General features: G+C 45.7%; 1 protein-coding gene across 1 annotated transcript; it reads left to right on the top strand.

The window, feature by feature from the left end:
- Positions 1 to 6,483: 6,483 nt before the first annotated feature.
- LOC120050330 (C-C motif chemokine 20-like) lies at positions 6,484 to 8,693 on the top strand. Its single transcript, XM_038996911.1, has 4 exons — positions 6,484 to 6,704; positions 7,441 to 7,543; positions 7,865 to 7,942; positions 8,132 to 8,693. Exons 1-4 carry the CDS (start codon positions 6,626 to 6,628, stop codon positions 8,172 to 8,174), a joined length of 303 nt encoding a protein of 100 aa, XP_038852839.1. The 5' UTR covers positions 6,484 to 6,625; the 3' UTR covers positions 8,175 to 8,693.
- The last annotated feature ends 5,597 nt before the right edge of the window (positions 8,694 to 14,290 follow it).

Raw genomic sequence — 14,290 nt, 5'->3', positions numbered from 1 at the left:
CTGGATGACGGCTCATGGCTGGATGACGGCTCATGGCTGGATGACGGCTCATGGCTGGATGACGGCTCTGGCTGGTCATGGCTGGATGACGGCTCTGGCTGGTCATGGCTGGATGACGGCTCTGGCTGGTCATGGCTGGATGACGGCTCTGGCTGGTCATGGCTCGCTGACGGCTCTGGCTGGTCATGGCTCGCTGACGGCTCTGGCTGGTCATGGCTCGCTGACGGCTCTGGCTGGTCATGGCTCGCTGACGGCTCTGGCTGGTCATGGCTCGCTGACGGCTCTGGCTGGTCATGGCTCGCTGACGGCTCTGGCTGATCCTGTCTGGCGGAAGGCTCTGGCTGATCCTGTCTGGCGGAAGGCTCTGGCTGATCCTGTCTGGCGGAAGGCTCTGGCTGATCCTGTCTGGCGGAAGGCTTTGGCTGCTCCTGTCTGGCGGAAGGCTCTGGCGGCTCCTGTCGGGCGGAAGGCTCTAGCGGCTCCTGTCTGGCGGAAGGCTCTAGCGGCTCCTGTCTGGCGGACGGCTCTGTAGGCTCATGGCAGACGGGCGGCGTTGCAGGCTCATGGCAGACGGGCGGCTTTGAAGGCTCAGTACCGACGGGCGGCTTTGAAGGCTCAATACAGACGGGCAGTTCATGCGGCGCTTGGCAGACGGACAGTTCAGACGGCGTTGGGCAGACGGACAGTTCAGGCGCCGTTGGGCAGACGGGCAGTTCAGGCGCCGCTGGGCAGACGGCAGACTCTGGCCGGCTGAGACGCACTGTAGGCCTGGTGCGTGGTACCGGAACTGGAGGTACCGGGCTAAGGACACGCACCTTCAGGCTAGTGCGGGGAACAACAACAGGGCACACTGGACTCTCAAGGCGTACTATAGGCCTGGTGCGTGGTACCGGCACTGGTGGTACCGGGCTGAGGGCACGCACATCAGGGCGAGTACGGGGAGAAGGAACAGTGCGTACAGGGCTCTGGAGACGCCCTGGAAGCCTGGTGCGTGGTGCCGGAACTGGAGGTACCGGGCTAAGGACACGCACCTTCAGGCTAGTGCGGGGAACAACAACAGGGCACACTGGACTCTCGATGCGCACTATAGGCCTGGTGCGTGGTACCGGAACTGGAGGTACCGGGCTGAGGGCACGCACCTCAGGGCGAGTGCGGGGAGAAGGAACAGTGCGCACAGGGCTCTGGAGACGCACAGGAGGCTTGGTGCGTGGCGCCGGGACTGGAGGCACTGGGCTGGAGACACGCACCATAGGGCTAGTGCGTGGAGGAGGAACAGGGCTCTGGATACGCACTGGAAGCCTGGTGCGTGGTGCCGGGACTGGAGGCACTGGGCTGGAGACACGCATCATAGGGCTAGTGCGTGGAGGAGGAACAGGGCTCTGGAGACGCACTGGAAGCCTGGTGCGTGGTGTAGGCACTGGTGGTACTGGGCTGGAGCGGGGAGGTGGTGCCGGAAATACCGGACCGTGCAGGCGTACTGGCTCCCTTGAGCACTGAGCCTGCCCAACCTTACCTGGTTGTATGCTCCCCGTAGCCCGACCAGTGCGGGGAGGTGGAATAACCCGCACTGGGCTATGTAGGCGAACCGGGGACACCATGCGTAAGGCTGGTGCCATGTATGCCGGCCCGAGGAGACGCACTGGTGGCCAGATGCGTTGGGCCGGCTTCATGACATCCGGCTCAATACTCAATCTAGCCCGGCAGATACGAGGAGCTGGTATGTACCGCACCGGGCTATGTACACGTACAGGAGACACCATGCGCTCTACTGCGTAACACGGTGTCTGCCCGTACTCTCGCTCTCCACGGTAAGTACAGGGAGTGGGCGCAGGTCTCCTACCTGACTTCGCCACCCTCCCTTTAAGCCCCCCCCCAAGACATTTTTGGGTAGTACTCACGGGCTTCCAGCCTTGCTTCCGTGCTGCCTCCTCATATCGCCGCCTCTCTGCTTTCGCTGCCTCCAGCTCAGCTTTGGGGCGGCGATATTCTCCTGGTTGAGCCCAGGGTCCTTTACCGTCCAATATTTCCTCCCATGTCCACGAGTCCTGGTTTCTCTGTTGAGCTCTCCCACGCCGCTTGGTCTTTGGTTGGTGGGTGATTCTGTAACGGTTTTCCTCCTCCTCTTCGTCCGAAGAGGAGGAGTAGGGATTCGACCAAAACGCAGCGTTGTGATACGACATGAAAGTTTATTGAAACAAGACGAAAACTAAACAAACTTGAGAATTTACAAAATAACCAAAACCGAGGTAGACAGACCTGAACATGGAACTTACATAAATGCACGAAAAACTCACGAACAGGAACGGACTACATCAAACGAACAAACAAACGAAACAGTCCCGTGTGGTGCGCAGACACAAACACGGAAGACAATCACCCACAAACAAACAGTGTGAACAGCCAACCTATATATGGTTCTCAATCAGAGGAAAACGTAAAACACCTGTCCCTGATTGAGAACCATATAAGGCTAATTACAAACGACCTAAACATAGAAACACAAAACATAGAATGCCCACCCCAACTCACGCCCTGACCAACTAAACACATACAAAAATAACATAAAACAGGTCAGGAACGTGACAACAACCTTCAGGAATTAGACAGAGCTTTTGTAGTAGTTGAGTTCAACCATTTAGATAGCAAATTCTCGTGACACCTTCGCGTCGGGCTCGACAAAGTCGTGAGAGGAAAAAAGGATTCTGTTTGTCCGTGCTGAGTAATCGCAGTCCTGATGTCTAGAAGTTATTTTCGGTCATAAGAGACGGTAGCGGCAACATTATGTACAAAATAAGTACTAAAATAAGTTACAAAAAACGCAAATAAACGAATAAAAAAAAAATGGATTGGGGACACGTAAAACATCTGCCTTCCTCTCCGGCGCCACTTTAAAGAGGTGGCGGGTCAAGGCACAAGGATACATTGAGGGGTTGCTGAAGTATGAAACAATACTTACAGCTCAGATACTCCTCAGAATATTTCAGGTCACATCACCAGTCTCAAAATATCTTCAAACAAGTGGAATGGACATTCTGTCTGCGCATCGTATGGTTGTGTCTACAGAGGAGCAGCTGAAAGGAATGGCAAGAGATTTTGAAAAAGTCAAGGCAGCTGCAGACACATTTGTTCAGTGGGCCAACAGGAAGTTGCAGGAACGGGATAAGGAAACAGAGCTGGAGTTAGAGACCACTCTGCCAAGGAAAAGGGCTCGAAAGAAGAAAACCATGCCTGTAGCATCAGCGATTTCTGAGTAATGGCACTATGTATGCCAAAATGGCTCTTCTGGAAATGCCAATTTAACCCTTGTGTTGTCTTAAGGGTAAAAAATGACCCGCCACTATGTTTAACAGCAGAGAAAGCCCCCTAAGTGATATTTTTCCAACTCGAAATTTGATTAGTTTTCCTAGAGTGACTCCAAAATTAGAAAAAGTGAAACATTGCCTTTGTTCATATTTCCATGAAGCTGTACACCACCAGGGTACAAAGATTATCTTAGGGTCAGACCCGGCAGTTATAAAATCATTTACACACCACACAAACCACAAAGACACACACACACACACACACACACACACACACACACACACACACACACACACACACACACACACACACACACACACACACACACACACACACACACACACACACACAAACACACACACACACAATGAGAAATGGAGATTATGTGTGATACTGATTGAACTCAGCCAGCATCTCCTGAAGAAGAAGATCACCATGGTTGGCACAGTTAGAAAGAACAAGCCTGAGCTCCCCACTGCACTCCTCGCAACAAGAGGGAGAGAGGCCTTCTCATCAAAGTTTGCCTTTGTAACGGTCGTCGTAATCCTCCTCCTCGGACGAGGAGGAGAGGCGAGAAGGATCAGACCAATACGCGGAGTGGTTTGTGTCCATGATTATTTAATGAAAATCGAATGAACACTTAACATACAAAACAATAAATGTGACAAACCGCAAACAGTCCCGTGTGGTAAACGAATACAGACACGCGATACAACCACCCACAAAACACCCGTGAAACCCCGGCTGCCTTAGTATGATTCTCAATCAGGGACAAACGATCTACAGCTGCCTCTGATTGAGAATCATACCAGGCCGAACACAAAAACCCCAACATAGAAAAACACACATAGACAACCCACCCCAACTCACGCCCTGACCAACTAAATAAATAAAAGAAAAAGGAACAATAGGTCAGGAACGTGACAGCCTTCACCCCCACCACCACTCTAGTTTCTTACCTCACAAAGAGGAACAAGAATGTGTTCCTCCTGAGCACACTGCACAAAATGGCTGAGATCAGTGATCGTGAGGACAGGAAACTAGTCATCATCCTGGACTACAACCACAACAAAGGAGGCGTGGACAACCTGGACAAGGTGATTGGAACTTACAGCTGCAGGAGGATGACTGCCCGCTGGCCCCTGGTCATCTACCATAACACCATTGATGTGTCCTCATACAATGCCTTCATGATATGGAACAAGATCAACCAAACCTGGATGCCTGATAAGCGGAACAAGAGGAGGGTGTTCCTGGAGCAGCTGGGAAAGGCACTTGTAACCCCACACATTCAAAGAAGGGAGCGCCTCTCCCGCACAGCAGCCTCTGCAGCACTTGTGAAAGCTGTTTAGGGGGCTGAGTCTTGTCCTGATCCACCTGAGGCTGCAGCTGGGGCAGGCAAGAGGAGGAGATGCCAATTCTGCCCCCAAAGAAGGACTGTACTACAAATACTATGTGCTGCACGTGTGAGAAATACATCTGCAAAGTCCATGCACACACACTTGCATACTGTCTTACATGTGCTAATTAGAGTTGATTGATTTATGTTCTTCACATTTCTGTTTTGTATCTATTATCTTATTTTATTCTTATTTATTGTTGTTGTTTAAACACCTTGTGGGTAGGGGCAATGGTTCAAAAACTGGGAGCAGACTAGTATTTTGTAGTTGAATTCCTCATTGTACAGTATATAATAATATATCACTATGTTGTCAAAAAAGGTCAAAACAGTTATTGTTTCCCTTCAATAAAATGCATTCAAATGCATACTTTCTGCACATTTATGCTACTTTCTTAGGCTATACAAGTGCTATCTCTTGCTAAAACAGATATGTTTACACCTATGCAGTACCTTTATCAATAATAATAATAATAATAAACCTCTACTTTAGTAAAGAAAACAATTATGACAGTTGTGTTGTAATAAAAACGAGTGGTGTCCACTGATTAAATGCAGTCTTTCTGCATTGTGAAGAGGGAAAACCCCAATTTTCACAAAGTTTGTGATGAATGACAGGTTGTTTCTAAACGCAAAATAGATTGGGGGTTTAAAATTCAATTAAGCTGCTTTATTTTAGGGGTTCAGTGAAGGCGGGTCATTTTTTACCCTTAGGACAAGGGGAGTATAGAGAATGTAAAGACTACACAAGGCTTAAGGATGTAGGAAATATGTGTATTTTTATTTTATTCTATGACTTGCCTACTCACCAGTATTTTTACCAACAAATGTATTCCTGTATTATTTATTTTACTGGTCAGATGGTTCCAGAGATTCGTGCCACCTTGCTGCCAGTGCCATTGTGCCAATATGTGCTCCTTCTAGCCAGCCTCCTCCTAAGAGAAACACATTCCTCTTGTTCTATTTTACATCTATTTTACTAAAGTTATTGTTATAAATATTGTTCAGTAATCTTGTTTACATAAAGTGTGACGTGGGTTGTGTGGGTGGTGGTGTATCGCTGGGAGGGGGGGGGGGGGGGGGGGGGGTTGGAGGGGCCGGTCTGAGTCTAAAAGTCCAGGGCCATTATTCATTCCCAGTCCGTCCCTGGTCTGAACTGCCATCTAGTTGGATCGTCAAGAAAGTAGCCTAGTTGTAATCAGGTGATATGTCTTCCACTTTACCACCTTAAAACTGTGACTAACCCTGTGCACTAAACTCTCCCTGGGTTTATTCATGTATAAAAATACACATTTCCGTGTCTCGGTAACAATTAACAATGACGCAAATCTTACATCATCTATTGGTGTCAATGATAGTTTGGATCCACAATAAGTACTTCATCACAGCTGTGACGTCAAACTGAAGACTTTGACACAATGGCTGGAATTATATTACCTGAGAAGTTTGTGAAGGTCATATCCTATTTTAGTCTATGGTCCTTACATCAACTCCCATTCATTCAGCTGTTTACACACTCCTCAGGTAAGATTGCTCCACTCCACTCCTACACACTGCTTACATTCCAGCATTATCTTTCAGTAGAGGAAAACAAGATCAGTAGTTAATCTGCAGCCAAGGAGGAAGTGGAGAAGAAAATAAATCTCATTGGCAGAGCACGCACACACGCAATACACCTGAACACTGAGCATACCAACAGTCGCACAACAGCCTAACAACGCCCCCTCGCCCCACCGCAACACCCCCTGCCAATACATTCCATGACACTGCTATCTGGGTGAAATCCAGCCAGATCCCTACTTAAAGAACACAAACTCCCAGCCAGAAACACTCTCTCTCTCTCTCTCTCTCACACACACTACTGAAACACTCTATCTCACTCTCCCTACTTTCTGTGTCTGTGGAACCCATCTGAAGATCAGGATGCTATGTTGTAGAGTGTGTGTCCTGGCTGTGCTGTTATCTCTCCTCATCCTCACCCTCATCCCCTCCACACAATCAGGTGAGTGCTGTTGGGTTCTGAGAATATGAAATATATGTCACTTGGATGGAGTGCTGAGGTTTAGAGGGTCTACACCAGAAGTTAATGGTTATAGGAGGAAGGTATATAGTGGGTGCAATTAAGCTTGGAAGTGTTGAGTGCAGGGAAGCGATTACATGTGGCAGGCATTGATAAGGGCAGAGAGCCATGGATTAGTGATGGAGGGGGATTGAGATCAGGTCAGGTCACCTTAAGGGAGAAATAAAGGTTTATGGACTGTATCACTAGTGTCCTGCCCAGCAGTAAAGAACGATGTTTGTACAGATGTGTAGGAGGAGACTCAGCTTTGAGGAACGGTTAAATATCAGTGTTTGTGTGAAAATGTATTTGTCTGAATGCAGCTGTACAGACCCTCTGGGAAGAATAAACTTAGTGTCTGTTGAGTTTTTTACTCTGAGAATTAGAACCTAACAGTGCTAACACAAACACACCATACATCCACACACAAGCCATAGTAAAAACACATACACACACACACACGCACGCACGCACGCACGCACACACACACACACACACACACACACACACAAACAATATAAACAAGCACACACACACACACAACATAAACAAGCACACAATTGTCTTTCTTGCAGACACACATGCTCCCCCTATCTTACTGTTTAACATGTTTGTGTGTGCGTGCGTGTGTGTGTGTGTGTGTGTGTGTGTGTGTGTGTGTGTGTGTGTGTGTGTGTAGCACATTGCTGTCTGAAGTACACTCGGCGTCCATTGCAATGCCGACGGCTGAAAAAATACACCCACCAGCCCATTACTTCCTCCTGTGACATCCACGCTGTCATGTGAGTTATCCTCCAATCACAGCCAAGCACAATCTGGTAGTAGAATAGTCTTGTCTTTACCTTCTCCAATGCATTTTGAGGAAAAACCATTGAGATTCACTCACTATCTGTGCATGTGTGTGTAACGCGTGTGTGTGTGTGTGTGTGTGTGTATGTGTGTGTGTGTGTGTGTGTGTGTGTGTGTGTGTGTGTGTGTGTGTGTGTGTGTGTGTGTGTGTGTGTGTGTGTGTGTGTGTGTGTGTGTGTGTGTGTGTGTGTGTGTGTGTGTGTGTGTGTGTGTGTGTGTGTAATATGTGTTGACATTGTGCTGTGTTGTTGCAGCTTCCACACTTGGATGGACAAGTTTGTGTGTGCCGACCCCTCTCAAGCCTGGACCAAGAGGGTACAACGCTGCCTGCTGTGAGTACACCTGTGTGTGTGTGTGTGTGTGTGTGTGTGTGTGTGTGTGTGTGTGTGTGTGTGTGTGTGTGTGTGTGTGTGTGTGTGTGTGTGTGTGTGTTTTGCAAGTGCGTGTGCATGCATGTGTGTAGGTGTTTAAACGTTGTGTGAATGTTTGTTTAACGTTGTGTGTTTGTGTTCTGTTCATAGCAAGCGCCAGGAGAATAATTCAAAACCGAAGAAAACTCTCTGATCTCATGACCTGGAGATGATGTGGAGAGGGTTTGGGTCTGGACAAATGTACAGCTCTATCTTTCATTATAGAACTATTATAGTATATATATATATATATGTATGTGTGTGTGTGTGTGTGTTTGTGTGTGTGTTATTTACCCTATTTATGCTTTACTAACAGCTACATATCTCAATATGCATAGAGACACTGTTTCAGGATGGTTCGTTTTTTAACCTGAGATTTCCGTATTCATACAAATCATTTAATATCTGTCGTTATTATTGTTCATCATATCTGTATTGATTCTGAAGGTGTTTGAGTTTCATATCAGTTTGTGTGTAACTCTATGTATCAATGGTCTGTTTCATAAACAGCAAGTGCAGTATTCCTGATAAACATGAAAACATCTGTTTTCACATAGTACCACAAAATATTTTTGTGTTGTTTCATATCCTCTGTCCAATTGGAGCCAGAGAAAACCTTTTTAATTTTGGTGTAAGCTAAGAGCTATGAAATAGATAATAAAATATGTCTTTGGAAAAACTGTGTGTTCTATTCTTATTGTACAGTACCAGTCAAAAGTTTGGACACACCTACTCATTCAAGGTCTATCGCCGTCACCGCACGAGGAGGCTAAAACAGACTTTCCTCCGTCGCTACATCCCTCTAAGGCCCTTCTGCTAGCTTGCTAGCCCCGGCCTGCTAGCTGTCTGAATCGCCGTGTCTCCAGCCAGCCCAACCACACACTCACTATGATCACTCGGCTACGCATCCCTCTCCCTAATATCAATATGCCTTGTCCATTACTGTTCTGGTTAGTGATTATTGTCTTATTTCACTGTAGAGCCTCTAGCCCTGCTCAATATGCCTAAACCAACCATTTAGTTCCACCTCCCACATATGCGGTGACATCACCTGGTTTAAACGTCTCTAGAGACAATATCTCTCTCATCATTACCTCCAATGTACTCACATCCTACCACACCTTTGTCTGTACATTATGCCTTGAATCTATTCTATTGCGCCCAGAAACCTGCTCCTTTTACTCTCTGTTCCGAACATACTAGACGACCAGTTCTGTTAGCCTTTAGCCGTACCCTTATCCTACTCCTCCTCTATTCCTCTGGTGATGTAGAGGTTAATCCAGGCCCTGCAGTGCTTAGCTCCACTCCTATTCCCCAGGTGCTCTCATTTGTTGACTTCTGTAACCGTAAAAGCCTTGGTTTCATGCATGTTAACATTGGAAGCCTCCTCCCTAAGTTTGTTTTATTCACTGCTTAAGCACACTCTGCCAAAACGGATGTCCTAGCCGTGTCTGAATCCTGGCTTAGGAAGACCACCAAAAAGCCTGAAATTTACATCCCTAACTATAACATTTTCCGACAAGATAGAACTGCCAAAGGAGGCGGTGTTGCAATCTACTGCAGAGATAGACTGCAGAGTTCTGTCTTACTATCCAGGTCTGTATCCAAACAATTTGAGCTTCTACTTAAAAAAAAACAAGTCTCTCACCGTTGCCGCTTGCTATAGACCACCCTCTGCCCTCAGCTGTGCCCTTGACACCATATGTGAATTGATTTCCCCCCATCTATCTTCAGAGCTCGTGCTGCTAGGTGACCTAAACTGGGACATGCTAAACACCCCAGCCATCCTACAATCTAAGCTTGATGCCCTCAATCTCACACAAATTATCAATGAACCCACCAGGTACAACCCCAAATCCGTAAACACGGGCACCCTCATAGATATCATCCTAACCAACTTGCCCTCCAAATACACCTCTGCTGTTTTCAACGAAGATCTCAGCAATCACTGCCTCATTGCCTGCATCCGTAATGGGTCTGCGGTCAAACGACCACTCCTCATCACTGTCAAACGCTCCCTAAAACACTTCAGGGAGCAGACCTTTCTAATTGACCTGGCCCGGGTATCCTGGAAGGATATTGACCTCATCCCGTCAGTAGAGGATGCCTGGTGATTCTTTAAAAGTGCCTTCCTCACCATCTTAAATAAGCATGCCCCATTCAAAAAAAATTGAACCAGGAACAGATATAGCCCTTGGTTCTCTCCAGACCTGACTGCCCTTGACGAACACAAAAACATCCTGTGGCGTTCTGCATTAGCATCGAATAGCCCCCGTGATATACAACTTTTCAGGAAAGTTAGGAACCAATATACACAAGCAGTTAGGAAAGCTAAGGCTGGCTTTTTCAAGAAATTTGCATCCTGTAGCACAAACTCAAAAAAGTTCTGGGACACTGTGAAGACCATGGAGAATAAGAGCACCTCCTCCCAGCTGCCCACTGTACTGAGGCTAGGAAACACTGTTACCACCAATAAATCCACTATAATTGAGAATTTCAATAAGCATTTTTCTACGGGTGGTCATGCTTTCCACCTGGCTACCCCTACCCTGGTCAACAGCCTTGCACCCCCCACAGCAACTTGCCCAAGCCTCCCCCATTTCTCCTTCACCCAAATCCAAATCCTTCACCCATGTTCTGAAAGAGCTAAAAAATCTGGACCCCTACAATCTGGACCCTCTCTTTCTAAAATTATCTGCTGAAATTGTTGCAACCCCTATTACTAGCCTGTTAAACTTCTCTTTCGTATTGTCTGAGACTCCCAAAGATTGGAAAGCTACCGCGGTCATCCCCCTCTTCAAAGGGCGAGACACCCAAGACCCAAACTGCTACAGACCTATATCTATCCTACCCTGCCTTTCTAAAGTCTTTGAAAGCCAAGTTAACAAACAGATTACCGACCATTTCGAATCCCACCGTACCTTCTCCGCTATGTAATCTGGTTTTAGAGCTGGTCATCTGTGCACCTCAGCCACGCTCAAGGTCCTAAACAATATCATAACCGCCATTGATAAGAGACAATACTGTGCAGCCGTATTCATCGACCTGGCCAAGGCTTTCAATCACCACATTCTTAATCGGCAGACTCAACAGCCTTGGTTTCTCAAATGATTGCCTCGCCTGGTTCACCAACTACTTCTCTGATAGAGTTCAGTGTGTCAAATCGGAGGGCCTGTTGTCCGGACCTCTGGCAGTCTCTATGGGGGTGCCACAGGGTTCAATTCTCGGGCCGAAAATTTCTCAAACATACAAGTATTAGACACCATTTTAAAGATACAATTCTTGTTAATCCAACCACAGTGTCCGATTTCAAAAATGCTTTTCGGGCGAACATATCATTATGTTAGGTCAGCAACTAGTCACAGAAAGCATGCAGCGATTTTCTAACCAAAGAGAGGAGTCACAAAAATCAGAAATAGAGATAAAATGAATCACTAACCTTTGATATTCTTCATCAGATGACACTCCCGGGACAACATGTTACACAATACATGTATGTTTTGTTCGATCAAGTTCATATTTATATCCAAAAACCTCAGTTTACATTTGGCTTTGCCTCCAAAACATCCTGTGAATTTGCACAGAGCCACATCAATTTACAGAAATACTCATAATAAACATTGATAAAAGATACAAGTGTTATTCACAGATTTAAAGATAAACTTCTCCTTACTACAACCGCTGTGTCAGATTTAAAAAAAACTTTACAGAAAAAGCACACCATGCAATAATCTGAATACGGCGCTCAGAGACCAACACAACCCCAAAAGATATCCGCCATGTTGGAGTCAACATAAGTCAGAAATAGCATTATAAATATTCACTTACCTTTGATGATCTTCATCAGAATGCACTCCTAGGAATCCTAGTTCCACAATAAATGTTTGATTTGTTCCATAAAGTCCATCATTTATGTCCAAATTACTACTTTTGGTTTGCGCGTTCAGTACACAATCTAAACTCACGACGCGCGGGCAGGTCCAGGCAAAATTTCAGACGAAAAGTCATATTACAGTTCGTAGAAACATGTCAAACGAAGTATAGAATCAATCTTTAGGATGTTTTTAACATAAATCTTCAATAATGTTCCAACCGGAGAATTCCTTTGTCTGTAGAAAAGCAATGGAACAGAGCTCGCTCTCACGTGAACGAGCGTCACGAGCTCAAGGCATTCTGGCAGACCTCTGACTCATTCCCCTCTCATTCGGTCCCACTTTACAGTAGAATCATCAAACAAGGTTCTAAAGACTGTTGACATCTAGTGGAAGCCTCAGGAAGTGCAAAATGACCCCATAGACACTGTGTATTCGATAGGCCAAGAGTTGAAAACCTACAAACCTCAGATTTCCCACTTCCTGGTTGGATTTTTCTCAGGTTTTCGCCTGCCATATGAGTTCTGTTATACTCACAGACATCATTCAAACAGTTTTAGAAACTTCAGAGTGTTTTCTATCCAAATCTACTAATAATAGGCATATATTAGCAACTGGGACTGAGTAGCAGGCAGTTTACTCTGGGCACGCTTTTCATCCAAACGTGAAAATGCTGCCCCCTATCCATAACAAGTTTTAAGCACCAGATGTCAGAGCAGCTCCCAGATCACTGCACCTGTACACAGCCCATCTGTAAAAAGCCCATCCAACTACCTCATCCCCATACTGTATTTATTTATTTATCTTGCTGGTTAAATATGGATGAAATAAAATGTAAAATAAAAATAAAGTGTCTTTCTTTATTTTTAAAATGTTCTACATTGTAGAACGATAAAGACATCACAACTATGAAATAACACATATTGAATCATGTAGTAACCAAAAGAGTGTTAAACAAATCAAAATATATTTTAGATTCTTCAAAGTAGCCACCATTTGCCTTGAGGACAGCTTTTCACACTCTTGGCATTCTCTCAACCAGTTTTATGATGTAGTCACCTGGAATGCATCTCAATTAATTAACAGGTGTGCCTTGTTAAAAGTACATTTTTGGAATTTCATTCCTTCTTAATGCATTTGAGCCAATCAGTTGTGTTGTGACAAGGTAGGGGTGGTATACAGAAGATAGCCCTATTTGGTAAATTACCAAGTCCATATTATGGCAGGAACAGCTCAAATAAGCAAAGAGAAACGACAGTCCATCATTACTTTAAGACATGAAGGTCAGTCAATCTGGAAAATGTCAAGAACTTCAAGTGCAGTCGCAAATACCATCAAGCGCTATGATGAAAGCAGAGTTACCTCTGCTGCAGAGGATAAGTTCATTAGAGTTACCAGCCTCAGACATTGCAGCCCAAATAAATGCTTCACAGAGTTCAAGTAACAGACACATCTCAACATCAACTGTTCAGAGGAGACTGCGTGAATCAGGCCTTCATGGCCGAATTGCTGCAAAGAAACCACTACTAAAGGACACCAATAAGAAGAAGAGACTTGCTTGGGCCAAGAAACACGAACAATGGACATCAGACTGGTGGAAATCTGTCCTTTGGTCTGATGAGTCTAAATTTGAGATTTTTGGTTCCAAGTCTTTGTGAGACGCAGAGTAGGTGAATGGATGATCTCCGTATGTATGGTTCCCACCGTGAAGCATGGAGGAAGATGTGTGATGGTGTGGTGGTGCTTTGCTGGTGACACTGTCTGTGATTTATTTAGAATTCAAGGCACACTTAACCAGCATGGCTACCACAGCATTCTGCAGCGATACGCCATCCCATCTGGTTTGCGCTTAGTGGGACTATCATTTGTTTTTCAACAGGACAATGATCCAACACACCTCCAGGCTGTGTAAAGGCTATTTGACCAAGAAGGAGAGTGATGGAGTGTTGCATCAAATGACCCTGGCCTCCACAATCCCCCGACCTAAACCAAATTGAGATGGTTTGGGAGGAGTCGGCCCGCAGAGTGAAGGAAAAACAGCCAGCAAGTGCTCAGTATATGTGTGAACTCCATCAAGACTGTTGGAAAAGCATTTCAGGTGAAGCTGGTTGAGAGAATGCCAAGAGTGTGCAAAACTGTCATCAAGGCAAAGGGTGGCAACTTTGATGAATCTCAAATATTAAATATATTTTGATTTGTTTAACACTTTTTTGTTTACTACATGATTCCATATGTGTTATTTCATAGTTTTGATGTCTTCACTATTATTCTACAATGTGGAAAATAGTACCCTTGAATGAGTAGGTGTGTCCAAACCTTTGACTGCTACTGTATGTGACAACATCTAAAACTGGAATTCCATCATCGCCATCCACATTGCTCCCGGTCCAGCGGTCTA

The sequence above is a fragment of the Salvelinus namaycush genome, chromosome 7, assembly GCF_016432855.1.
Source record: "Salvelinus namaycush isolate Seneca chromosome 7, SaNama_1.0, whole genome shotgun sequence".
NCBI lineage: Eukaryota > Metazoa > Chordata > Actinopteri > Salmoniformes > Salmonidae > Salvelinus > Salvelinus namaycush.
This window is presented reverse-complemented; position numbering and strand designations above follow the sequence as displayed.

What these genes read in the sequence shown, in the direction of transcription:
- LOC120050330 (XM_038996911.1), top strand. Translation starts at nt 6,626, where the DNA reads ATGCTATGTTGTAGAGTGTGTGTCCTGGCTGTGCTGTTATCTCTCCTC. An exon ending in CATCCCCTCCACACAATCAG is followed by an intron (nt 6,705 to 7,440) that starts GTGAGTGCTGTT and finishes GTGTGTGTGTAG; the next exon opens with CACATTGCTGTCTGAAGTAC. An exon ending in AGGGTACAACGCTGCCTGCT is followed by an intron (nt 7,943 to 8,131) that starts GTGAGTACACCT and finishes TTCTGTTCATAG; the next exon opens with CAAGCGCCAGGAGAATAATT.